This window comes from Oncorhynchus nerka, linkage group LG1 (assembly GCF_034236695.1).
Source record: "Oncorhynchus nerka isolate Pitt River linkage group LG1, Oner_Uvic_2.0, whole genome shotgun sequence".
NCBI lineage: Eukaryota > Metazoa > Chordata > Actinopteri > Salmoniformes > Salmonidae > Oncorhynchus > Oncorhynchus nerka.
This window is the reverse complement of record NC_088396.1, coordinates 1,967,935-1,995,320: the sequence shown is the minus strand read 5'-3', so window position 1 is coordinate 1,995,320 and position 27,386 is coordinate 1,967,935. Positions and strand designations below refer to the sequence as shown.

Here is a 27,386-nt window from a genome sequence, read left to right as displayed (position 1 = left end):
ACATCATTGATATATACAGAGAAAAGAGTCGGCGCGAGAATTGAACCCTGTGGCACCCCCATAGAGACTGCCAGAGGACCAGACAGCATGCCCTCCGATTTGACACACTGAACTCTGTCTGCAAAGTAATTGGTGAACCAGGCAAGGCAGTCATCCGAAAAACCGAGGCTACTGAGTCTGCCGATAAGAATATGGTGATTGACAGAGTCGAAGGCCTTGGCAAGGTAGATGAAGACGGCTGCACAGTACTGTCTTTTATCGATGGCGGTTATGATATCGTTTAGTACCTTGAGTGTGGCTGAGGTGCACCCGTGACCGGCTCGGAAACCAGATTGCACAGCGGAGAAGGTACGGTGGGATTCGAGATGGTCAGTGACCTGTTTGTTGACTTGGCTTTCGAAGACCTTAGATAGGCAGGGCAGGATGGATATAGGTCTGTAACAGTTTGGGTCCAGGGTGTCTCCCCCTTTGAAGAGGGGGATGACTGCGGCAGCTTTCCAATCCTCGGGGATCTCGGACGATATGAAAGAGAGGTTGAACAGGCTGGTAATAGGGGTTGCGACAATGGCGGGGGATAGTTTCAGAAATAGAGGGTCCAGATTGTCAAGCCCAGCTGATTTGTACGGGTCCAGGTTTTGGAGCTCTTTCAGAACATCTGCTATCTGGATTTGGGTAAAGGAGAACCTGGAGAGGCTTGGGCGAGGAGCTGCGGGGGGCGGAGCTGTTGGCCGAGGTTGGAGTAGCCAGGCGGAAGGCATGGCCAGCCGTTGAGAAATGCTTATTGAAGTTTTCGATAATCATGGATTTATTGGTGGTGACCGTGTTACCTAGCAGTGGGCAGCTGGGAGGAGGTGCTCTTGTTCTCCATGGACTTCACAGTGTCCCAGAACTTTTTGGAGTTGGAGCTACAGGATGCAAACTTCTGCCTGAAGAAGCTGGCCTTAGCTTTCCTGACTGACTGCGTGTATTGGTTCCTGACTTCCCTGAACAGTTGCATATCACGGGGACTATTCGATGCTATTGCAGTCCGCCACAGGATGTTTTTGTGCTGGTCGAGGGCAGTCAGGTCTGGAGTGAACCAAGGGCTGTATCTGTTCTTGGTTCTGCACTTTTTGAACGGAGCATGCTTATCTAAAATGGAGAGGAAGTTACTTTTAAAGAATGACCAGGCATCCTCAACTGACGGGATGAGGTCAATGTTCTTCCAGGATACCTGGGCCAGGTCGATTAGGAAGGCCTGCTCACAGAAGTGTTTTAGGGAGCGTTTGACAGTGATGAGGGGTGGTCGTTTGACTGCGGCTCCGTAGCGGATACAGGCAATGAGGCAGTGATCGCTGAGATCCTGGTTGAAGACAGCGGAGGTGTATTTGGAGGGCCAGTTGGTCAGGATGACGTCTATGAGGGTGCCCTTGTTTACAGAGTTAGGGTTGTACCTGCTGGGTTCCTTGATGATTTGTGTGAGATTGAGGGCATCTAGCTTAGATTGTAGGACTGCCGGGGTGTTAAGCATATCCCAGTTTAGGTCACCTAACAGAACAAACTCTGAAGCTAGATGGGGGGCGATCAATTCACAAATGGTGTCCAGGGCACAGCTGGGAGCTGAGGGGGGTCGGTAGCAGGCGGCAACAGTGAGAGACTTATTTCTGGAGAGAGTAATTTTCAAAATTAGTAGTTCGAACTGTTTGGGTATGGACCTGGAAAGTATGACATTACTTTGCAGGCTATCTCTGCAGAAGACTGCAACTCCTCCCCCTTTGGCAGTTCTATCTTGACGGAAGATGTTATAGTTGGGTATGGAAATCTCTGATTTTTTGGTGGCCTTCCTGAGTCAGGATTCAGACACAGCAAGGACATCAGGGTTAGCAGAGTGTGCTAAAGCAGTGAGTAAAACAAACTTAGGGAGGAGGCTTCTGATGTTGACATGCATGAAACCAATGCTTTTTCGATCACAGAAGTCAACAAATGAGGGTGCCTGGGGACATGCAGGGCCTGGATTTACCTCCACATCACCCGCGGAACAGAGAAGGAGTAGTATGAGAGTGCGGCTAAAGGCTATCAAAACTGGTCGCCTAGAGCGTTGGGGACAGAGAATAAGAGGAGCAGGTTTCTGGGCATGGTAGAATATATTCAGGGCATAATGCGCAGACAGGGGTATGGTGGGGTGCGGGTACAGCGGAGGTAAGCCCAGGCACTGGGTGATGATGAGACAGGTTGTATCTCTGGTAAATATGAATACTTTAGGAAAAATAGCTACATTGGGTGAGGCGGGTTGCAGGAGAGTATTTGGAAGCTTAGGTTTAGCAAAAAGTTTTTAAAGAGATATGCGAAGGAAAATATGTAAAAATATGTAAAAAACGAAAAATATACGATATATACGATATATACAGGGGACACGACACGACAGGACGACTTACTGCTACGCCATCTTGGAAAAAAAAAACGATGCACCGCAACCTAGTCCGGCAGATGAGTCAGAGCAGTTGCGGATTGCCTTCCATTGAAATAAATGGACTTCCACCAGAACACATACAGTTTGACGCAACCGGTGTGCACAAGACTTACAATTGTCTTGCAACACAACTTCAAAGTATTACCATTTTCTCCCCACACATATTCATACCCTTTAGCTCCATCACAGAAGATCATGCCACTTTCACCAATGGAGAGGAACAAGTCTGTAGAAATTGGCACTCCCATTGTACTGCAGTGTGAGCTCTCAGATCCTCTAGCCCAGGTCTGCTGGTCTAAAGATGAAATGAAACTATTTCCCAAAACTGGCCTCGATATCCAAAGTGAAGCCAATGTGAAGAGACTAGTAATTCACTCTGCGGAGCTCTCTGACTCTGGGCTCTACTGCTGTAGTCTTGCTGACGATGCAATGACATTCAAGGTGGATGTTCAAGGTGATTTTCCTCTTTATGCATCCCTTTTTAACAGCTTTTAGGGGTGTAGCACATGTTCTATATGACTTACAAAGAACCAATAGTAATATCCATTTCATTCCATTTTTGTATTGTAACTAATAGTTGTGATACAGTATATATATATATATTTGTAATAATGAGTGTATCCCTGAAAAATGGGGATCTACAGTAGGTTTTAAAGGTACCCATAGCTTTTTAATATAACATAGAACAAGAATCAGCACTTTGAAACAGGTGCATTTCGTGTTTTGTTAAATATTTTTCCTAAATGCTTTGAAAACCCCATAGCTCTTCCCGTGAGGTTTTCAGCACTTCCAGAAGTTGTGAGGAACAAGTTCATTGAAGCAGGCTGCCCCATTGTTCTACAATGTGAGCTCTCAGATCCAACTGCCCAGGTGTTCTGGTACAAGGATGGAACAAAGCTCCTCCCAGAGAATGGAGTCGACATCCAATCAGAGGGCGCTTTGAGGGCTGTGATCCTCCAATCAGCAGAGCTCAGTCACTCTGGGGTGTACAGCTGTGAGGCTTTAGATGACTGCATAGCATTCAAGGTGGATGTTGCAGGTGATCTAAGAATTTTGAGTTTGGTCAAAATCACTAACTAATATGTTGATTAATGCTTTGTAATGTGTGCAAGCTTTCGGTTTGTATTGAACATCAAATCTTCATTTAAATTCCATCAGTCATTAGTAGGCCTAAGCATCGTTTGGAAGAGGTAGTTATGTGATATACACAGTAGAAAAGTGGATCCTTGATAGTATTTCTAGTAGCAGATTCGATTAAGAGAAATGCTGATTTTGATTGCATGGAATTAAATTCATTCATTTAATTCAAAGGATCTGTGAGATTTACCACTAAATACTCTCGGAAAAGCAATACCTTTTCAGGTACAAATTGGAAAGCTATACTCAAAGCAGTGCATCTAATAGCTTCAGCATTCAAGTGTCTAACCTCCTGTGATGAGTGAAGTACCACTATCTCCTTCAAATCATCTCATGATATTTACAAAATAGAAATTTGTTAAAGCAATAACTTCAACTCTGGTGACTCTAGACACAACTATTAATAAATTGTGCCCTCTTTTTAGTATCTAACAAGTAGCCAGGACGGTAGCCACATAATATCATACATCTACAGATTTACTTAATCAAATTGCTTTTGTATGTACATGCTAATGTTAGAATGATACCTCCATTGAACATATTTCTTCAAATGAATTAAAGCACCTATAGCTCCACCAGTGAGGTTCTCAGCTGCCCCAGAGGTTGAGAGGAACAAGTCCATTGAAGCAGGCTGTCCTATTGTACTGCAATGTGAGCTCTCAGACCCCAGTGGACAGATCTGCTGGTACAAGGATGGAATAAAGCTCCTCCCACAATATGGAATACACATCCAATCAGAGGGCACCATGAGGACCCTGGTTATCCAATCAGCCACATTTTCAAGCTCTGGGGTGTACAGTTGTAAAACAGCAGATGATATCAGCGAATTCTATGTGGATGTGAAAGGTGACATGTAAAGCTTTTCCGTTAATGTCAAGTTCGGCGTGACTAATAACTTCATGTTGCAGATAAAAATGTCCTTTTCAGAGCACGCAATCTTTGGACATTGGACATGTTCATTGAGTTTTGCTTTTAGGAGCTACTTATGCATCTACCCTTAGAAACACATAACGTAGGAGCCATTTGTGTTCTTAAACTGAGCTATGGTCATCATAATAGTTTTTTCCCTTTTGTCATCTCTTGTTGCCATTCATAAGATATTTTGATACTTTTCATTAAAGGCTAAACACCTGAAGAGGCCATCGGAGGAGAAAAAAAGCATGTACCGTGATCTGTCATTTTCCCAATGACTTAATTGCACTACAGTTCATCCTTGCACAGCTTTTATTAACCGTTTATCTTTGCTTCAACAGTGGACGCAGACTTCTCTAGAACTATCCAGGCAATCCTCGGCAATGCTTGAAGTCAATGCATCATCGTCAGTGCTTGAAGTCAATGCATGTTTAACCTGCACAAAGCAGGCCTTTTACATCTAATAAGACTTCTCTTGTTATTTCACTCCACTGAACCATTTGTATTGCTTTCTGCAGCACCTCCGGTGACGTTTGTTGATATCCCTGAGGAAGACCTCTTCAAAAGTGTTGTGGAACAAGATCGTCTTGTTATGTCCTGTGAGGTTTCCAGGGTTGACGCCATTGTCCAGTGGTACAAAGATGGGGTTGAAACGCAGTCTAGTGACAACATTGCAGTACAAGCAGATTGCACTGTTAGGATGCTGACCATCCAGTCAGCTCAGCTGTCAGACTCTGGGACATACACATGTCGTGCCGGAGACAGAGCTTTAATGTTCAAGGTTAACATACGAGGTAATGACTTAGCAAGGACATTTCATTCTTACTATGAATGAAGTACAACATCAAAACAAGCCTACAGAATATCATTTTTGTGAATGATTCATAATCTAGTGGCATACTGCATTCATAAGCTATGTGACTTAACTGTAAAACAAGCATTTGGCAATTGTGAATTGCGCTTTGAAGACTATACTATGACTTGTGATACTGAGATGTCATGCTTGCTGTGATGTTCTCACTCACGTAACTCTGTGTCATCTACAGAGCCACCAGTGATGATTGTATACCCTAAAGAAGATGTCCACCTTGATCGGCATGTACCGGAGGAGATCATTCTCAGCTGTGAACTCTCACGTCTAAATGGTGTCGTAAACTGGTTCAAGGATGGGCAAAAGTTGCAAGAAAGCGAAAACATTAAACTTAAGATTGAGGGCCCTTACAGGCGACTGAAGATTCTTTGTAGTGGAGTCGAAGACTCTGGCGAATATGTCTGTGACACGGCTGATGATTCAATATTCTTTCATCTCAGCATAACAGGTAAGGAGAGCAATCAAGAGCATAACATCTTGTTTTCATGCAGGTTCACAATGCTTGCTGTAGTAACTGGCTTTCTCTGTCACGAGATCACTATTTACTCAAACAATAAGTGTTTTGGTCATACTGCATGTCTTGATGCATTGTCGGTGCTGTCTTTTTCTAGAGCCTCCAGTACAAATTATATCTCCAAGTCAGTCGCAAATGGAGCTCTGCCAGCAAACATCTGAGAGGATGGTGTTGAGCTGTGAGATCTCAAGGCCCAATGCTGTGGTGCGCTGGTATAGGGACGGGCTTGAGGTGGAGGAAAATGACAACCTCATCTTAGAGGTGGATGGGGTCTACAGGAGACTCATTATACCTGAGACCACAGTCAAAGATTCAGCCGAATATGTGTGCGATACGGCTGATGACAACATGACGTTCTTTGTCAACATTGCAGGTGCAGATGTCTACTATCATATACTTTTTTCAAGGGCACTTGATATCCAAAGTAGAACCAGACAGATTACTTATGAGTGTTGAATTATTAATGGTACCTTAGTGATCTGTTGCTGGTGCAGAGTGCATCATATGTCACAAGAAGAAACTCTTTACTGCTGAAGAGATGCTTAATTTTTAAGTGATTATTTTTTATGCACAGATCCTCCTGTCCGTTTCGTACGCCCAAGAAAGATGGCAAGTCGGGTCGAGTTGTTTGTTGGAGATTCTTTGGTTCTTGACTGTGAGGTGTCCAGATCAAATGCCACTGTAAGCTGGAAGAAGAATGGGGAGGAAATGGAAGAGAGCAGCAATGTCACCGTTATTGAGGATGGCGTCATGCGGCAATTAACCATCCACTCCATGACATTGGAGGACGCTGGGCAATATGTCTGTGACGCCAAGGATGATGTGATGGACTTCCAGGTCAAGATCAAAGGTACATACATAAATTGAATCACATATTCATGTTAGTCCATACAACTGCCTGTTACAGTACCTTTCACTTGCTTTGTCACTGTTCATGTTACTCTTATACAAATGCCCATTAGAGTACCTTTCACTATATGTTAATCCATACAGCTGCCCATTAGAGTACCTTTCACTTTATGTTACTCCATTCAGATGCCATTTAAAGTACCCTTCACTTGCTTTCTCGCTGTTTTCATTCTCAGAGACACCTGTAAAGATCCTGAGCAAAAACGATGTTAATACTCAAAAGCAGTTCTTTGCATCAGATGACATTGTCTTAGGGTGTGAGCTTTCAAGAGCCAACTGCATGGTCGTCTGGTACAAAGACAACAAAAAAATCGATGACAATGAGCGCTACTGTAGTGAGGAGCAGGGTGTTTTCCGTTCACTGGTGGTTTTAAATGCTGAGATCGACGACTCTGGAGAGTACACCTGTGATGCCGGGGATGATAAGATGGTGTTCTCTATCACCGTGAAAGGTACAAACTCTTGTTTCTTAGGTTCATGCTATCTTGTTTATGTAACGTCTACATTCTAAAAATAATTCTGAAGTGTCTATATAGTCCTTACGAAAGGTTTATGAAGGCTTCATGAAGCATTGCATGTTTGTGTTAGTTAACAGAGAAATAAATACACATGTCAACTTCATATTCATCATCTTCAGCACCACTTCAACATCAAAATATGTGAAAACAGCACGTCTATGTTTTGTGGTGAAAAAGATAGAGGAAGACAAGTGTTACCGCCATCATCTGGTGTGCATCATGATTTTTACTAACTTTGAGAAAGCAGGGGGGGGGGGCTTTACTAACCTTTGCCTGCTCATAGTGGGTTAAAAGAGTAAAGTCCCTGATCTGTTTATTTGAATTGTTTTATCAAGGCAATTTGCTTAATGAATCAGTCCCTGTAAAGCCTATTAACTTCCTGACTGTTTTGTCTGAGAGACCCATTTATTTATTATTTAATTACATTTTTTAATTTAGGGGGTAGATCAGCTTTAATATTACAGAGAGATTGTAGCTTCGATCAATGCAATTGTCTGCATCATTTCCAATCCCCCATATACAGTTGAAGTCAGAAGTTTACATACACCCTAGCCAAATTCATTTAAACTCAGTTTTACACAATTCCTGACACTTAATCCAAGTAAAGACTCCCTGTCTTAGGTCAGCTAGGATCACCACTTTATTTTAAGAATGTGAAATGTCAGAATAATAGTAGAGATTTATTTATTTCAGCTTTTATTTATTTCATCACATTCCCAGAAGTTTACATACACTCAATTAGTATTTGGTAGCATTGCCTTTAAATAGTTTAACTTGGGTAAAAACGTTTTGGGTAGCCTTCCACAAGCTTCCCACAATACGTTGGGTGAATTTTTACCCATTCCTCCTGACAGAGCTGGTGTAACTGAGTCAGGTGTGTAGGCCTCCTTGCACGCACACACTTTTTCAGTTCTGCCAACAAATGTTCTATTGGATTGAGGTCAGGGCTTTGTTATGGCCACTCCAATACATGCATTTGTTGTCCTTAAGCCATTTTGCCACAACTTTGGAAGTATGCTTGGGGTCATTGTCCATTTGGAAGACCCATTTGCGACTAAGCTTTAACTTCCTGACTGATGTCTTGAGATGTTGCTTCAATACATCCACATAATTGTCCTACCTCATGATGCCATCTATTTTGGGAAGTGCATCAGTCCCTCCTGCAGCAAAGCACCCCCACAACATGATGCTGCCACCCACATGCTTCACGGTTGGGATGGTGTTCTTCGGCTTGCAACCCTCCCCCTTATCCTCCAAACCTAATGATGGTCATTATGGCCAAACAGCTTTATTATTGTTTCATCAGACCAGAGGACATTTCTCCAAAAAGTACGATCCCATGTGCAGTTGCAAACCGTAGTCTGGCTTCTTTATGGCAGTTTTGTGACAGTGAATTATTCCTTTCTGAGCGGCCATTCAGGTTATGTTGATGTAGGACTTGTTTTACTGTGGAAATAGATACTTTTGTACCTGTTTCCTCCAGCATCTTCACAATGTCGTTTACTGTTGTTCTGGGATTGATTTGCACTTTTCGCACCAAAGTACGTTCATCTCTACGAGACAGAACGCATCTCCTTCCTGAGTGTTATGAAGGCTGCCTTGTCCCATGGTGTTTATACTTGCGTACTATTGTTTGTACAGATGAACCCGGTACCTTCAGGCGTTTGGAAATTGCTCCCAAGGGTGAACCAGACTTGGCCTTGAAATACATCCACAGGTACACCTCCAATTGACTCAAATTACGTCAATTAGCCTATCAGAAGTTTCTAAAGCCATGACATCATTTTCTGGAATTTTCCAAGCTGTTTAAAGGCACGGTCAACTTAGTGTATGTAAACTTCTGACCCATTATAATTGTGATACGGGGAATTATAAGTGATATAATCTGTCTGTAAACAATTGTTGGAAAAATTACTTGTGTCATGCACAAAGTAGATAACTTTGTAAGTCCTAACCGACTTGCCAAAACTATAGTCTGTTAACAAGACATTTGTGGAGTTATTGAAAAATGAGTTTTAATGACTCCAACCTATGTGCATGTAAACTTCCGACTTCAAATGTGTGTATGTATGTATGTACGGTATATACAAAAACATGTGGAAACCCCTTCAAAATAGTGGATTTGGTTATTTCGAGCACACAGCCATGCAATCTCCATGAACAAATGTTGGCAGTAGAATGGCCTTACTGAAGTGATTTTCAACGTCGCACCGTTATAGGATGCCACCTTTCCAACAAATCAGTTCATCAAATTTCTGCCCTGGTCAACTGTAAGTACAGTTATTGTGAAGTTTAAACGTCTAGGAGCACAACGGAATGGTACCGCCGAGTGCTGAAGCGTGTGGCACCTAAGAATCGCCTGTACTCGGTTGGAGCACTCACTACCGAGTTCCAAACTTCCTCTGGAAGCAACTTCAGCACAAGAACTGTTCATCTTTGAGTCAGACTTGTTCCTTCAAATTCGTGGTGTTGCCATGAACTCCCCTTTTGTCCCCAACTATGTGAACCTGTATGTGGGACAATTTGAGGAAACACTCATTTACAAAACAGAGACACACCACCTTCTTTCTAAAATCATCCCATGGAAGAGATACATAGATGACGTCTTTGTGCTCTGGGAAGGAAGTCAGCAGGAACTAAATGAATTCCAAACTCTGGAGCTCTGAATATCTCAAATTCACCATGCAGATTGATGAGATAAAAATACATTAACTGGACTTATTGATCATCAAAGATAATGATGCATTACATACAGATTCGTACACAAAGCCCACAGACCGCAATACCCTGCTACGTGCGGATTGTATGCATCCCCTTTCCCTCAAGAATGATCTACCATATAGCCAGTTATCCAGGGTTAAAAGAATCTGTGGCCACCAGTCAGATTTTTACAGTAATAATAAGAACATGAAAGATACATTCAAAATGAGAGGCTATGAAGACAAACCTCTTAATGCTGCAATGATGAAAATATCTCAAAAACCAAGAGAGGAATTGGCTCAAAATTAAGTGTTTTGCACTAAGTACATCAAGTGTTTGGAGAAAATGAAAGCAATCCTGAAAAAGCACTGGCATATTCTGCAATCAGACAACAAAAATTGCATACCTCTTCAAGGAGCCCCCACTGGTGGTCTATAACCATGGTCGCAATATTGGGGATAGATTGGTTAGATCTGACCTGGCCACTCAGACACTCATTCACTGACACTCAGCCACTGACCTCCATTACAAATGGGAACTACAAATATTTCTCATGCATACAGTGCAATAGCACTACAAAGACATTCTTCTCCAGACACCTACATACGGGCCGAAGAATCCCTGTACATGTGGGAAAGCCTACGTAGTACAAACAAAAAGACAATTAAACAACGCATAGCTGAACATGGCAGCTCAATCAAGTGTAAGATCACTGACTATCCAGTAGCAGCTCACTTTGTTGAAGCTAACCATCCCAACTCCTCCTCAAATACACAATAACATTGAGATCCTACTACTACAGAGGGAGGGCTACTTGATATCCTATTTAAAAACATTGACCCCTAGTGGTCTGAATATTGACTTTGATCTCTGGCCCTTTGTAGGACCAATTGTATTTTCGGTGATTAGGTCTTGTCAATGAATGTATTCTTTCTACAGCTCATCAGAGTACACCCGTATGTTCACCCTGTTGATGATGCTTATTATGCATTATGGTTGAACCAAAATATTACATGTAAGAATTTTTTTGAATGAAATTGGAAATATTTAATAAGTGAAATTAAATTATTGATGCTAATGTTATGCTAATGCTAATGATAACAATGGCATAATATATTCAATATGTTGTAGGTTTTTGTCTTTTAACAATTTAGCTCAATTAATTCTGATCAATGTAGCAATTATGACACACCGCTTACCTATTGTCATTAGTTGCACTTATTGCACTGTTTGGCTACATAACCTGATTCAAGCATTCATGACAATACCCTGAAGAAATCAAATCAAATCAAATGTTATTTGTCACATACACATAGTTAGCAGATGTTAATGCGAGTGTAGCGAAATGCTTGTGCTTCTAGTTCCGACAATGCAGTAATAACCAACAAGTAATCTAACTAACAATTCCAAAACTACTATCTTATACACAGTGTAAGGGGATAAAGAATATGTACATAAAGATATATGAATGAGTGATGGTACAGAGCAACATAGGCAAGATACAGTAGATGTTATCGAGTACAGTATATACATATGATATGAGTATGTAAACAAAGTGGCATAGTTAAAGTGGCTAGTGATACATGTATTACATAAGGATGCAGTAGATGATATAGAGTACAGTATATACGTATGCATATGAGATGAATAATGTAGGGTATGTAACATTATATTAGGTAGCATTGTTTATAGTGGCTAGTGATATATTTTACATCATTTCCCATCAATTCCCATTATTAAAGTGGCTGGAGTTGAGTCAGTGTCAGTGTGTTGGCAGCAGCCACTCAATGTTAGTGGTGGCTGTTTAACAGTCTGATGGCCTTGAGATAGAAGCTGTTTTTCAGTCTCTCGGTCCCAGCTTTGATGCACCTGTACTGACCTCGCCTTCTGGATGATAGCGGGGTGAACAGGCAGTGGCTCGGGTGGTTGTTGTCCTTGATGATCTTTATGGCCTTCCTGTAACATCGGGTGGTGTAGGTGTCCTGGAGGGCAGGTAGTTTGCCCCCGGTGATGCGTTGTGCAGACCTCACTACCCTCTGGAGAGCCTTACGGTTGTGAGCGGAGCAGTTGCCATACCAGGCGGTGATACAGCCCGCCAGGATGCTCTCGATTGTGCATCTGTAGAAGTTTGTGAGTGCTTTTGGTGACAAGCCGAATTTCTTCAGCCTCCTGAGGTTGAAGAGGCGCTGCTGCGCCTTCTTCACGATGCTGTCTGTGTGAGTGGACCAATTCAGTTTGTCTGTGATGTGTATGCCGAGGAACTTAAAACTTACTACCCTCTCCACTACTGTTCCATCGATGTGGATAGGGGGGTGTTCCCTCTGCTGTTTCCTGAAGTCCACAATCATCTCCTTAGTTTTGTTGACGTTGAGTGTGAGGCACAAGGATGCCGAAACATTGGTGTTTTTTTACCCAATAAATTACTGGGATGTTATAAATATGGAGTGTGCGACTCTGTTTTTATAGTCGGGAGCATCATGAAATGGGTTTCCATGGCCAAGCAGCTGCACACAAGCCTAAGATTACCATACGCAATGCCAAGCGTCGGCTGGAGTGGTGTAAAGCTCACCACCATTGGATTCTGGAGCAGTGGAAACATTCTCTGCAGTGATGAATCACGTTTCACCATCTGGACGAATCTGGATGTGGTGGATGCCAGAAGAATGCTACCTGCCCCACAATGCATAGTGCCAACTGTAAAGTTTGGTGGAGGAGCAATAATTGTCTGGGGCTCTTTTTCATGGTTCGGGCTAGGCCTCTTAGTTCCGGTGAAGGGAAATCTTAAAGCTACAGCATACAAATACATTCTAGATGATTCTGTGCTTCCAATTTGTGGCAACAGTTTGGGGAAGGCCCTTTCCTTGTTTAGCATGACATTACCCCCGTGCACAAAGTGAAGTCCATACAGAAATTGTTTGTCGAGATCGGTGTGGAAGAAATTGACTGGCCTGCACAGAGCCCTGACCTCATCCCCATCGGACACCTTTGGGATGTATTGGAACGGCGACTGAGAGCCAGGCCTAATCGCCCAATATCAGTACCTGCCCTCACTTATGCTCTTGTGTCTGAATGGAAACAAATCCCTGCAGCAATGTTCCAACATCTAGTGGAAAGCCTTCCCAGAAGAGTGGAGGCTGTTATAGCAGCAAAGGGGGGACCAACTCCATAGTAATGCCCATGATTTTGAAATGAGATGTTCGAAAGAGCAGGTGTCCACATACGTTTGGTAATCTAGTGTACTTACATGATTTAGAAAATATTTAAGACCCTATTCAGCCTTCTTTTCTGTTCATAGCATATGAGATCATCACATTTTCATAATTTATCATATTTGTACTATTTGCTAGTAAAGTGGTGAAAAGTGACTACATCTCATAAATAGATTAACCTGAAATGTGAAGATCAGATCAGAGCTAGGTGTTGTTCATGGCACTCTTTAGGAAATGATCTTATCCAGGCATAGCCAAACAGGTTTGAACCTTTATTCTGAACAGGTTAAAATCACTTGATGCTGACCAGAAAACAAGTGCTTCCTACATCATCCAGAAACACTTTTGTTTCATGTGGTTTATTACAAAACGTAGAGTGCAGTCATTTTCACGTGTTGATGTTGGGGTGGGGCCGGAGATGATGAATATGAAATAGAAAAATTGGGAGATTTCAATTTAATTAAAGTGGTAATAAAATAAGACTGTTGTTTTTCTCCTTAGAACCCCCTGTGACCATCATTGGCAACTCGGGTAACCCAGAACATCATAGCCTGGTCGCAGGCGACAAACTCATCTTGGAGTGTGAGATATCTTGTCCGAATGCCACTGTCCAGTGGCTTTGGAATGGAAAGTTACTGAGTTCAGATGCTCGCACTCACATAGACAGTGACGGTGCCACCAGGAAACTTGTTTTGTCAGGACTTCAGCCCTCGGACTCTGGAGAGTACATATTGGATGCCATCAATGACAAAATGGTAACCATAGTTGAGGTCCAAGGTAAAAGTGTTTACATTTTCAATGCATGTAATAAATTACAAAAACATACCTATGTTATTGACATGACAATAAACATAAAAGTCACAAGATGCCATGTTCAAATTATGTTTTACTCCTCAGAGCCCCCAGTCCAGTTTGTGAACAAACAAGCCAGAACCACCATCTCTGGCTACGAAAATGAAAGTGTGACACTGTGTGCCATGGTGAACCGGGAGCAAGCCTATGTGCGATGGCTTAAAGATGGTGAACTATTGAATGGGGATAATATTCACATCTCCAGTGTGGGTAAAATGCACACCCTCACCATCAACCCCCTGAAACTATCAGATAGTGGAGGGTTTGTCTGTAACATCAACACGGATGAAATGTATTTCATTGTCCAGGTCAAAGGTAAGATTTTTTGGACAAAATGCCTAAGAATAAGGTTTAACATAGTTAAACACAGTATTTATGCTGCCATAACTGGAAAACTGATTATTAAACTTGTTTTGCTAGAAATGAAAGTGAAATTCTCCAGACCTCTGCAGAATATCGTAGCCCTGAAGGACAGTACCCTTACCCTGAGGTGTGAGGTCAACAAACCTAAAGGAGATGTTCAGTGGCTCAAAGATGGCCAGGAGATTAAGCCCAGCCGTCAACATACGATAAGGGCACAGGGTCGGGAGCGAAGCATCACTATCCACCAGCTAATGCTAGACAATGCTGGGGAATATGCCTGTGAATCCACAGACGATAAGACTTTTGCCACTGTCGGCGTAGAAAGTAAGGATATGGGCAGATACGGTTATGCTAATATTTGAAATAACTAAATTAACATTATTGGGTGATAATGATATAAATCAAACTTAGTTTTTAATGTCAGTGCATGTCTAATGCCATGCTCATGTGCTATCGGAATTATCAGATGCTCCTAGTTCCCAGTGGGAATTTCACGTGAATGACCCTCCAAGTTGGAATTACAAGTGGGAAACTGAGAAAATGTTGTTACCTGACATTTCACCACTGACCTTTTTTTTTTACCTATTCAACCAAAAGATTACAACAAATCAATTTTTGTCAATTACAACCTCATCAATATGTATAAAATAGCTAGTCTGAACATATTGTCAATGTTAAGCAAGCTAGCTAACTTTATTATAAGCAATGTTAGCATGCTTATAAAGCTAGCCAAAATGTTATTGGTTGACGAATTGTTGCGACTCCAAAAGCACTTGAATACAATCATGTCGGACTAACCGCTTTCCAGTTTCCTATATCCAACGAGCATGTGAAGCCAGCATGACTCATATTATGTAAAAGGCTCAGTGAAGTTAAAAAGCATTATTTTCCTATGTTTTATACACAGTACCAGTCAAAAGTTTGCACGCCTACTCATTCAAGGGTTTTTCTTTATTTGTACTATTTCCAACATTGTATAATTACAGTGAAGACATGAAAACTATGAAATAACACATATGGAATCATGTAGTAACCAAATAAGGGTTAAACAAATCTAAATATATTTTATATTTGAGATTCTTCAAAGTAGCCAGCCTTTGCCTTGATGACAGCTTTGCAGACTCTTGGCGTTCTCTCAACCAGCTTCACCTGGAATGCTTTTCCAACAGTCTTGAAGGAGTTCCCACATACAGTATGCTGAGCGCTTGTTAGCTGCTTTTCTTTCACTCTACAGTCCTACTCCAAACCATCTCAATTGGGTTGAGGTCAGGCGATTGTGGAGGCCAGGTCATCTGATGCTACACTCCATCACTCTCTTTCTTGGTCAAATAGCCCTTAAACAGCCTGGAGGTGGGTTGGGTCATTGTCCTGTTGAAAAACAAATGATAGTCCCACTAAAAGCAAACCAGATGGGATGGTGTATCGCTGCAGAATGCTGTGGTAGCCATGCTGGTTAAGTGTGCCTTGAATTCTAAATGAATCACAGACAGTCTCACCAACAAAGCACCCCCACACCATCACATCTCCTCCTCCTCCTCCATGGTGGGAACCCCACATGCGGAGATCATCTGTTCACCTACTCTGCGTCTCACAAAGACACAGCAGTTGGAACCAAAAATCTAAAATCTAGACTCATCAGACCAAAGGACAGATTTCCACTGGTCTAATGTCCATTGCTCGTGTTTCTTGGCCCAAGCAAGTCTCTTCTTCTTATTGGTGTACTTTAGTAGTTGTTTCTTTGCAGCAATTGACCATGAAGGCCTGATTCACGCAGTCTCCTCTGAACAGTTGATGTTGAGACGTGTCTGTTACTTGAACTCTGTGAAGCATTTATTTAGGTGCAATTTCTGAGGCTGGCAACTTTGAGCTGTTCTTGCCATTATATGGACTTTGTATCTTACCAAATAGGGCTATCTTCTGTATACCACCCCTACCTTGTCAGAACACAACTGATTGGCTCAAACGCATTAAGAAGGAAAGAAATTCCTCAAATTAACTTTTAACAAGACACACCTGTAAATTGAAATGCATTACAGGTGACTACCGCATCAAGAATGCCAAGAGTGTGCAACGCTTTCATCAAAGCTACTCTGAAGAATCTCAAATATAAAATATAATTTGATTTGTTTAACCCTTTTTTGGTTACTACATAATTCCATATGTGTTATTTCATAGTGTTGATGTCTACTATTCTAAAAATAGTAAAAATAAAGAAAAACCTTTGAAAGAGTAGGTGTGTCTAAACTTTTGACTGGTACTGTGTATATACAGTGCCTTGCGAAAGTATTCGGCCCCCTTGAACTTTGCGACCTTTTGCCACATTTCAGGCTTCAAACATAAAGATATAAAACTGTTTTTTTTGTGAAGAATCAACAACAAGTGGGACACAATCATGAAGTGGAACGACATTTATTGGATATTTCAAACTTTTTTAACAAATCAAAAACTGAAAAATTGGGCGTGCAAAATTATTCAGCCCCTTTACTTTCAGTGCAGCAAACTCTCTCCAGAAGTTCAGTGAGGATCTCTGAATGATCCAATGTTGACCTAAATGACTAATGATGATAAATACAATCCACCTGTGTGTAATCAAGTCTCAGTATAAATGCACCTGCACTGTGATAGTCTCAGAGGTCCGTTAAAAGCGCAGAGAGCTTCATGAAGAACAAAGAACACACCAGGCAGGTCCGAGATACTGTTGTGAAGAAGTTTAAAGCCGGATTTGGATACAAAAAGATTTCCCAATCTTTAAACATCCCAAGGAGCACTGTGCAAGCGATAATATTGAAATGGAAGGAGTATCAGACCACTGCAAATCTACCAAGACCTGGCCGTCCCTCTAAACTTTCAGCTCATACAAGGAGAAGACTGATCAGAGATGCAGCCAAGAGGCCCATGATCACTCTGGATGAACTGCAGAGATCTACAGCTGAGGTGGGAGACTCTGTCCATAGGACAACAATCAGTCGTATATTGCACAAATCTGGCCTTTATGGAAGAGTGGCAAGAATAAAGCCATTTCTTAAAGATATCCATAAAAAGTGTCGTTTAAAGTTTGCCACAAGCCACCTGGGAGACACACCAAACATGTGGAAGAAGGTGCTCTGGTCAGATGAAACCAAAATTGAACTTTTTGGCAACAATGCAAAACGTTATGTTTGGTGTAAAAGCAACACAGCTCATCACCCTGAACACACCATCCCCACTGTCAAACATGGTGGTGGCAGCATTATGGTTTGGGCCTGCTTTTCTTCAGCAGGGACAGGGAAGATGGTTAAAATTGATGGGAAGATGGATGGAGCCAAATACAGGACCATTCTGGAAGAAAACCTGCTGGAGTCTGCAAAAGACCTGAGACTGGGACGGAGATTTGTCTTCCAACAAGACAATGATCCAAAACATAAAGCAAAATCTACAATGGAATGGTTCAAAAATAAACATATCCAGGTGTTAGAATGGCCAAGTCAAAGTCCAGACCTGAATCCAATCGAGAATCTGTGGAAAGAACTGAAAACTGCTGTTCACAAATGCTCTCCATCCAACCTCACTGAGCTCGAGCTGTTTTGCAAGGAGGAATGGGGAAAAAAATTCAGTCTCTCGATGTGCAAAACTGATAGAGACATACCCCAAGCGACTTACAGCTGTAATCGCAGCAAAAGGTGGCGCTACAAAGTATTAACTTAATTTTTCAGTTTTTGATTTGTTAAAAAAGTTTGAAATATCCAATAAATGTCGTTCCACTTCATGATTGTGTCCCACTTGTTGTTTATTCTTCACAAAAAATACAGTTTTATATCTTTGTTTGAAGCCTGAAATGTGGCAAAAGGTCTCAAAGTTCAAGGGGGTCGAATACTTTCGCAAGGCACTGTATATATTTCCACACTATGAGGTTGGAATAATACTGTGTAATTGTGAAACTTTTGACAATGCCCCTTTAGTGTAAGAGCTGTTTAAAAAGCTGCCTGAAATGTTTTTGTGGGATGTAGTTTTGGCCTTCCATGGTGATATTATTATTATTATTATTTTTTTATTAGGGTCCCCATTAGCTAACACCATCAAGCTAACTAATCTTCCTGGGGTCCAACACGAATTAACAAGACATTACAAACAACCACAATCAAGACTTCGCAAACATTCAACATCTAGACAATACAGATAATTAAAATACAGTAAATTAGGTCATAGACCAAAAAGAAAGTGCGTTCCAAACTTCTCTGCCAATAACAGCTAATTTTCAGTTTTCCCCTCCCCACTCAGACTACTTACTCCCAGACAGTCCTGGCAAAATTCTTGCATGACAAATTGCCATTTGCTAAGAAGCTATTTTATTTTTTTTTTAAACATTTTAATTTGTAAACAATCACAGTAAACTACTTAATTGTTACCCAGAAATGTTTTGATACTGAGATAAAAAAAAAAGCTGCATTGGACCTTTAACTCTCAATGGGACAAATCCTTTGAGAGTAAACACGTTTCCAAGCAACGCTTTGCAACAAATTAAGTTGTGTACTGTTTTCATATCGCCCATTGACCTCTCATTGCATGATTAACGCAGAAGTTGTGTGAGTTAAGCGCATGGATCTCATGTTAGGATTTGAAAGAATGATACAGTGTCTCAATGATATTCATTGCAAATCAACCCTGTGTGTTATTATTCATTTTCATGTTCTATCCCTTAGTGCCTCCACCTACTGTCGAGATTATCGCAGAGCTACACAATATCACTGTACTGGAGGGGGAAGATGCTACATTTAAGTGTATGGTTTCGCCAGAGGACACACAGCTAGTGTGGAGCCTGAACGGCCGGCCTATAGCTCCAGATGAGAGGTTTGTCATTTCAAGTAATGGACTGTGCCACATGTTGTGCATTTACAACTGCCAGGTCTCAGACTGCGCCACGGTGACTGCCGAGGCACAAGGGCTGGTGTCTGAAGCAAACCTCCAGGTTCAAGGTGAGACACCATTGGTAAACATTGTGCTAGCTTGGTACTCAAGATATTCTGGTCCAGTTTTAAATGTGCTATATGCAACAATTCCAACTACAAATAGACCTAAATGTCAACGATATATTTGTAGTAGTAAAGAAAAAAATCCCACGGGATAAAAATATAATTTTAGAATGGCATTTGAAGCTAGTAAAGTTGCTTGTTTTTCTTGGAATGTCACCCTTCAAACAGCAGCATCTTCCTTATTCTCATTCTTGGAGGTTGAACACAATGGATGTCTTATTTAAATGATGATGAGATAAGAAAGTATTGCTAAGCTATTTCAGGTTTTTCTAAGCTAACCAAAATATAAATATCATACAACAAACAGAGCACCTTTAAATTGATAAGTAGCCCCATGACTGTGCTCTTATGATTATATAGTTACAGTTTGACAAGATGTTATTTTCCCTGATTAATTAGGAAATTGAAATTTCCCCCCAAACCTTTTATTAATTGTATTAATTTCCCTTGATTCTCGTAGTTGCGCTGTTGAGACCATTGAACAACAGTGTATGTCAATGTTTTAGAGACATTTAATTGTAATCGTCATTCGACATTTGCAATAACTTTATATAACTGTTGATTCCTTGAAGTCATTTTGAAGTAAGCTTTGACAAAAATGACTTTCATCATCCTTGCCTCCCCTTCCCTCTTTATAACTATTGGGGGAATGAGTGCAACAGTGTGCTCTTGGAAAGCCTCCTTAATGCCACAACATATTTTCAATAAATAATGACCTCTTCAGGCAAGTTCAAATTGTTGAAGGGGCGCCTTTGACGGCTAGCGCTTAGCAGCGTCTCCTGTTAGGATTCCTGGGGTAACTGACAGAGACAAATGGTGCCGGAGACATGCCACAACACTTAGGAAATCAGGACTATTAAGATGATTGAACCGCCTCTCCTTAACAGAACTTGTGCTACATTTTTGTTTGTTTATCATATAATTTTATTAGAATCTTTATATAGTTATAATGTAGCTTACAAAGCGCTCTTTTTTCACTTTGTGTATGGCAGTCTGGATATGTAGTTTAATGTCAATTAGAGTTCAAATATAATACTTGTGTGATACCAGTTGCTTTACACACACACACACAGTAATTGTGGGTATATCTGTTCAGAACAACAAGTGTTGTTCACCAAAAACATGGTGCCCGTTGTGGCTGAGCAATTCGGGGAAGCTACCCTGGAGGTGGAGGTGGGTCTCGACTCTGGAGAGGTGCAATGGATGAGGCAGGGTGTAGTCATCCACCCGGGGCCAAAGTTCACCCTGAAGCAAAAGTGCCGGCGACGGAGCCTCACCATCCACAAGCTCGCCCTTTCTGACCGGGGCACCTACAGTTGCGAAACTCTCCACGACCGCACGCAAGCCCAACTCATCGTGGAACGTGAGTGCGCACGTGTTGTCACTATGCGCTGTTGTTGTTTGTTTACCTCCGTTGCCGGCAACATCGCTTTCGCACGCTGCCCCTGTTGTTGCCGTTGTTGCTTTTGGAGCAACGTCAATAACTGAGTAAGAGTAATTTGAACGAATGGGACCGGGGTGGCACTTGTTCCTCCATGGTGATGGCTGCAAACAGGTGACACACAGACAGACCGCTAGCCCACCCTCTGGTTCTCAGGGAGCAGATTTGTGTATTGACACAGGATCACTGGAGCCATAATGATTTCATTAAGCGTGTCAAAGGGGAATCAGTTTGGAGGCTAGAAGGAAGTACTCGTCAGGAACTATTTAAGCCCCTTTTGCTTGGCACTGAAGATATTAGATGTTATCAGACGAGCACTAGGATTACATTCACACAAGCACAGCTCTCTGAGAGCGTTCTCTTTGCTTACTATTGCAGAGTCGAGCTATGTCTAAGGGCTGCTTTAACCCCAAAGGGTCTAATAGTTAAGATGTACTGTAGCTCTTTTGTTCTTACTTGTTTTGTGGGTGAGTTAGTGCTGTGAGGTGCGGGTGAGATAGAGCTTGTCTTTTCAGCAGCAGCTTGGTTGGGAAGGGGTAAGTCTGGACTTCGGCTGCTGTTGGCACCGCTTATGAATTTGGATCTCCTCTCATTGCATCTAAATTTATGCACTGGCCTTCAAAATCGAGTTTGTTGTCATCAAGTCTAAGAAATGAATGCTTGTTCTCCTTGGGGAATGCATTTGAAACAGGCTTTGGTGTAAAGTACTGTTTTTGAATGATAAAAAGACTTGCTTCTTTCATTCCAACTGGCTACATGTTTTATTTGTCTGTCTGTATCACACGTACTGTAACATAACTTCTGTTATAGTGACGTTCTATATGAAAATGCAAGAAACATGAAAATAAATGCTAAGAAATAGCCTTTGGATTTGGTATTTGTAGTATTTGCAGAGGGATAGGGATGAAATAATACATGAAATAACAAATGATTGAATAAAACACTTCTATAAGGGAAGAATATTTTTAAAAAAAAAAGTATATATCGAGTCCCTTTTTGCCAAGTTCCTCTCTAGGTTTTTCCTTCTAGAGGTTTTCTGCTTCTGCTTGCTCTTTGGGGTCTAGGCCGGGCTACAGTAAAAGCAACTGCTGATATAAAAACGGCATCATACACATGATTTCTTTGTTTGTCCCTGTCAAACATGCAACATGTAAATCTGTTGATTTAATTATTGATCAGGGGTAGGCAACCCTGTTCCTGCAGTATCGCAGGTACTGCTGGATTTTATTCCAACTAGACACCACACCTGACCAACTGAGCTAATTGATCAGTTCAGTGAGTGCCTGAGGCACTCCAGGACAAGTGTTGCCTACCCCTGTTATAGATGATTTACATGATTTATATGATTAACTTACTAATTAAGTGATTATTGTTGTTATTATTGCCTTTGGCTACAATACCATTTTCTCCCTACAGCCAGAAAAATTACAATTCGGAGAGGACTCACTGACATCCAAACCATTCAACGTGAAACAGCATCCTTCGAGGTGGAGCTGTCTCACAGCAATGTAGAAGCCACTTGGCTAAAAGATGGGAACCAGCTAAAACCCAACAACCACTGGCGCATGAGTGCCAAAGGGTGTGTCCACAGCCTCACCATCTCCAACCTCACCTTGGACGACACAGGCACATTTGTGTTATCTGCGGAAAATGTGAAATCATCTGCAAGGCTCATTGTTAAAGGTAGGGCACGGACATAGATGGTCAGACAGCAACAGTACACTACTTTGCTGTCAGAGTGGGCAGCCTGGCCACATTCAGTGTACACAAACAGCAGTGTCTTTCTGATTCAGCATCGGTTCTCAAAATAACAATATTTTATGTCACAACACATTTTCTACATCAAATGCAATTATCGCAAAAGATTTACAGACAACAGCTTTATATAGTAGTGTTACAAGCAGAGTGTGAGGGTGTGTATGCAATACAGAATGAGAATATGTATTTGACACCAAAGCTTTTGATGCCGATGTGTCATATACAATTCTAGGAAAGCCTGAATTCTCGTGTTGTCTACTCCACTGGGGTCGGCCAGCCAGGGCTTGTAAGGCTTAATGACAAGTTTGTTTTGTCTATGTCAGAATAAGCGACGGCATGATAAAGAAATGGAGTGACTGCTCTGCTACCGTTCTTACTGCGCCTCATGTTACAAATACAAAATAGCCACGTACTATACATCGCAAGTAGGTTGCTTGGTCTTTTCAGTCACTCCCTAACGTAACCTCACACTGTAAAGTAATCTCTCCCTTATACAGAGTCACTCGATACGTCCCATCCAATTGAGCCAGGGTTCTGAAATCAAGGATGACAATTGGATTAAAATGTCATCCCAGTAAGTAGTTCAGTTGCCATACCAAACATGTCTTAACACTAAAACACAGGCTATTGTACTGATCATGTCGTGGTGCAGAGCGTGTGTACTGTAAGTATAGTGCTCCCAAATTTGTGTCAGGCGTTCAGTTTGGCTTGTTAACTGTCAGAGGACATTGTAGTTGAAGTTTTAAGTTAGCGGGAGAGCACTTTCACTTTTCAAATGATTCATACTGGTAAAACAGCACTGTATGAATCAACTTGGATCTCAAACAAATGAGTTACAATTTAAAGGTTTGAGGAAATACTTTCAGTATGAGAGCAACAAAAGCAAAGTGATATTAAAGTAACTGTCCAGTGAAAATCTCACTGTTAAAAGTTCATATTCTGTTAACTCATGGGCTCCTGACTGGCGCAGCAGTCTAAGTCAGTGCATCTCAGTGCTAGAGGCATCACTACAGACCCTGGTTCAATTCCAGGCTGTATCACATATGGTGGTGCACAATTGGCCCAGTGATGTCTGGGTTAAGCTTTTGCTGGGGTAGGCTGTCAATGTAAATAAGAATTTGTTCTTCTTAACTTTACTTGCCTAGTTAAATAAAGGTTAGATAAATAAAATAAAAACTCATACCAGTATTGTAGTACTCAAGACTGGTTTTGTCTTGGTGTTGTGTAGGATACATTTGTACTCGGTTTTGACTCGGTCTCGGAAAGTGAGGTCTCCTAATTTCTTCCCGACCAGCCGAAAAAACTCATAATTATCACCTTCCATTCATTCAGCACATAAAACCACTTCGCCAGGCCAAATATATATACTCCTTTCTTGAAACATTAATATCAGCTTTTATATCTATTACAGGCAATTTTGCACAGTGTCAAACCTATAGGCCTTCAGTGTGTGTGACAGGTTCGTGATTCTGAAAGGACAGCAACCATAATCAAATCAAATTTTATTTGTCACATGCGCCGAATACAAAAAGGTGTAGACCTTACAGTGAAATGCTTACTTACAAGCTCTTAACCAACAATGCAATAAAAAAATAAGTGTTAAGTAAAAAATGTAAATAACAAATAATTAAAGAGCAGCAGTAAAATAACAGTAGCGAGGCTATATATAGGGGGTAATATATAGGGGTTAGTCAAGGCAATATGTACATGTAGGTAGAGTTAAAGTGACTATGCATAGATAATAAACAGAGTATCAGCAGCGCAAAAGAGGGGGAGGGGACAATGCAAATAGTCTCGGTTGCCATTTTATTAGCTGTTCAGGAGTCTTATGGCTTGGGGGTAGAAGCTGTTAAGAAGCCTTTTTGACCTAGACTTGGCGCTCTGGTACCGCTTGCCATGTGGTAGCAGAGAGAAAAGTCTATGACTAGGGTGGCTGGTGTCCTTGACAATCTTTACAGCCTTCCTCTGACACCGCCTGGTATAGAGGTCCTGTCTCTCCTACCTTACCTGCCTACCTTAACACCACCTGACGCAATAACCAAAATACAGGGGGTGGTCCGACCAGATCTTACCTAGTGTGCATAGACAGAGTACATACTACGGGTATATGTATGCCTGCAGGCCTCTTGTCTAAGCACTCCCAAGTTGTCTTCCCCTTCCCCCCAGGAAAAAAATAAAAATAAAACAATCTTAAAGTGAACCATTTCAATAATCAAAAACACTGAGTCCAATTGCACACACATACCTCAAAGTAGCGGCTACAAAATACTTAACAAAACCTGTCTCTGCGCAACAACCACACAGGACATCCAAGAAGCTCTCTCTCCTAACAAAGGAACACCTCTTTAAGGAATACCTAGGATAGGATAAAGTAATCCTTCCCCCCCCCCCCCCTTAAAAGATTTAGATGCACTATTGTAAAGTGGCAGTTCCACTGGATGTCATAAGGTGAACGCACCAATTTGTAAGTCGCTCTGGATAAGAGCGTCTGCTAAATGACGTAAATGTAAATGTAAATGAACACTGGCTTTTCAAGCTGCCGCAGGAGTCGGTAATTGCCGACAGCTGTATCCCCTAACGAGAGGGCGGGATCAGAGCTCCAATCTGCAATGGGGCCGACCAAGCAGTTGCTTGGGGGAATCCAGGAAGCCATTTCCTGAAATACACACATACATACACAAAACCACAACACAGAAACTGGGGAACGTAACACGCCCACCCCAAAACCTGCAAACTTCCAGTTTGCATTAACAAAAACCAACACGCATCCCCAGTTACTAAACCCGTGATAATGCTTTGGCGATCACATTCGCCGAACCATTCACATAGTTAATCTGTATATTGCATCCTTGTACAATCAGAGTCCAGCACATAAGGAGGCGATTCTGATTGTACATTTGCTTCAAAAACACCAAAGGATTTTGGTCCGTGAAGACAAGTACAGGCAAGGCACTGGAGCCCACATATACCTCGCAAAAACTGTAAGGCTAGCAATAAAGCCAGTGTCTCTTGTTCAATGGTGGAGTACCTTGACTGACACGAGTTGAACTTACGGGAGAAGAAACTGACGGGCCGATCCACTCCCTCTTCATCTTCCTGCAAGAGAACCGCACCCACCCCCACTATACTAGCGTCTACCTCCAACTTAAAAGGTTCGTCAAAGTTGGGGCGGCAAGCACTGGAGCATTACAAAGTAGCGCTTTGGCGGACTCAAAAGCATAGTTACAGTCCTGGGACCACTTAAATGGTACTTTGGGACTGAGCAGAGATGTAAGGGGAGCTACTACCGAAACATTCTTACAGAACGTACGATAGTACCCTACCATCCCCAGGAATCTGTGCAACTGGCGGCGAGTTGTGGGAGCAGGAAAAGCAACAATTGCTTCCACTTTGCCAGTTACTCGGCGCCCTTGACCTCGTCTCACTTGCTTCTCTAAGTAAGTCACGGAAGCCTTCCCAAACTCACACTTGGCCAATTTGATGGTTAAAGAAGCATTCTCCAACCACTGAAACATACTTAAAGGTGGCGAGATGATCAGACCAAATAGACAAATTAATCTCCACATCGTCAAGGTAAGCAGTACAATTTGGCACATCCGCGAACACAATGTTAACTAGGTGCAGAAAAGTAGCAGGTGCATTACACATTCCAAAGGGCATCACAGTGTATTGTACGAAGTTATCAGGCGTAACGAAAGCCGAGATGTCAAAAGCTCGAGAGGTCAGAGGCACCTGTCAACCTTTTATCAAATCTAACTTACTAACTTAAGCAGCAGAGCCAATTATATCAATGCAGACATCTAAGTGAGGTAGAGGAAAAGAATCAGACTTTGTAATGGCATTCACGCGACGATAGTTCATACATAAGCGGAACGTACCGTCAGGCTTAGGAACAAGAATACACAGGGAACTCCAGGAGCTGTTACTGGGTTTTGTCATGTCATTCTGTAATAAATAAGCTACCTCACTTTTCATTACCTCCCTTTTCTTAGCGTTAACCCGATACGGATCCTGACGTATAGGAGCAGTGTTCCCCACGTCCACGTCACGTTCCAAGATGGACGTGCAACCTGGAATGTCCTGAAACACATTGAGAAAACTATTTATCAATAGGATAAGATCATTAGTTTGATCTTTATCCAAATGTTCCATTTGAGAGGGTAACTTTTTCAGCATCTCCGAATTACATAAAAGTATGGCGTTACTCCAACCCGTCCTCCTTATATTCCTCTAGGTCCCAGCCAGGCTTCAGCACCACAACAACCACACTGGAGATGGGCTGGACCAGCTTACCTGAAGAGCTGTCTGGAGAGTCAAACTTATAATATGCTTTCAGCATGTTAAGATGACACACATGGGAAGAATGCCTAGGATCTGGGTTCTTTATCACATAATTGGTGTCACTGAGTTCCTTTTCCACAAGATATGGCCCAGAAAAACGTGCCGACAGAGATGAGCCAGGGATTTGCAAAAAAACTAAAACTTGATCCCCTGGTGCATAAGAACGGCCAACATTTTCTTTGTCATAATGTAACTTAATGCGTTTTTGAGATGATGAGAGAGACTTTTGGGCAAACACACATGCGGCATGCAGTCTCTCCCACATCTTACTGACATAATCCAACACATTTAGTGGCGCTACTGAGTGTAGGAGATATGATATGCTTCTTCAAAACTTTTAGCGGACCTCATGGGTTGTGTCCAAACACAAGGTCAACAGGGCTAACCCCCAGGGCTCTTGTAT

At 41.8% G+C, this 27,386-nt stretch overlaps 1 protein-coding gene across 8 annotated transcripts in view; it reads left to right on the top strand.

Annotated features, from left to right (window-relative positions):
- The window catches only part of obsl1b (obscurin like cytoskeletal adaptor 1b), an 83,450-nt gene that overhangs the window by 23,889 nt on the left and 32,175 nt on the right, over positions 1-27,386 (top strand). For 5 of the 8 annotated variants that reach the window (XM_029663491.2, XM_065023637.1, XM_029663186.2 and 2 more), the window contains 14 exons: positions 2,628-2,903; positions 3,213-3,488; positions 4,148-4,432; positions 5,017-5,292; positions 5,545-5,817; positions 5,981-6,256; positions 6,458-6,733; positions 6,969-7,244; positions 13,721-13,996; positions 14,117-14,386; positions 14,492-14,758; positions 19,114-19,386; positions 20,540-20,806; positions 22,301-22,567. In XM_029663491.2, the coding sequence (XP_029519351.2) occupies positions 2,628-2,903; positions 3,213-3,488; positions 4,148-4,432; positions 5,017-5,292; positions 5,545-5,817; positions 5,981-6,256; positions 6,458-6,733; positions 6,969-7,244; positions 13,721-13,996; positions 14,117-14,386; positions 14,492-14,758; positions 19,114-19,386; positions 20,540-20,806; positions 22,301-22,567 (3,834 nt within the window). The remainder of the gene's footprint in view (positions 1-2,627; positions 2,904-3,212; positions 3,489-4,147; positions 4,433-5,016; positions 5,293-5,544; positions 5,818-5,980; positions 6,257-6,457; positions 6,734-6,968; positions 7,245-13,720; positions 13,997-14,116; positions 14,387-14,491; positions 14,759-19,113; positions 19,387-20,539; positions 20,807-22,300; positions 22,568-27,386) is intronic. The other 3 variants (XM_029663264.2, XM_065023593.1, XM_029663342.2) reach the window with 3 other exon arrangements.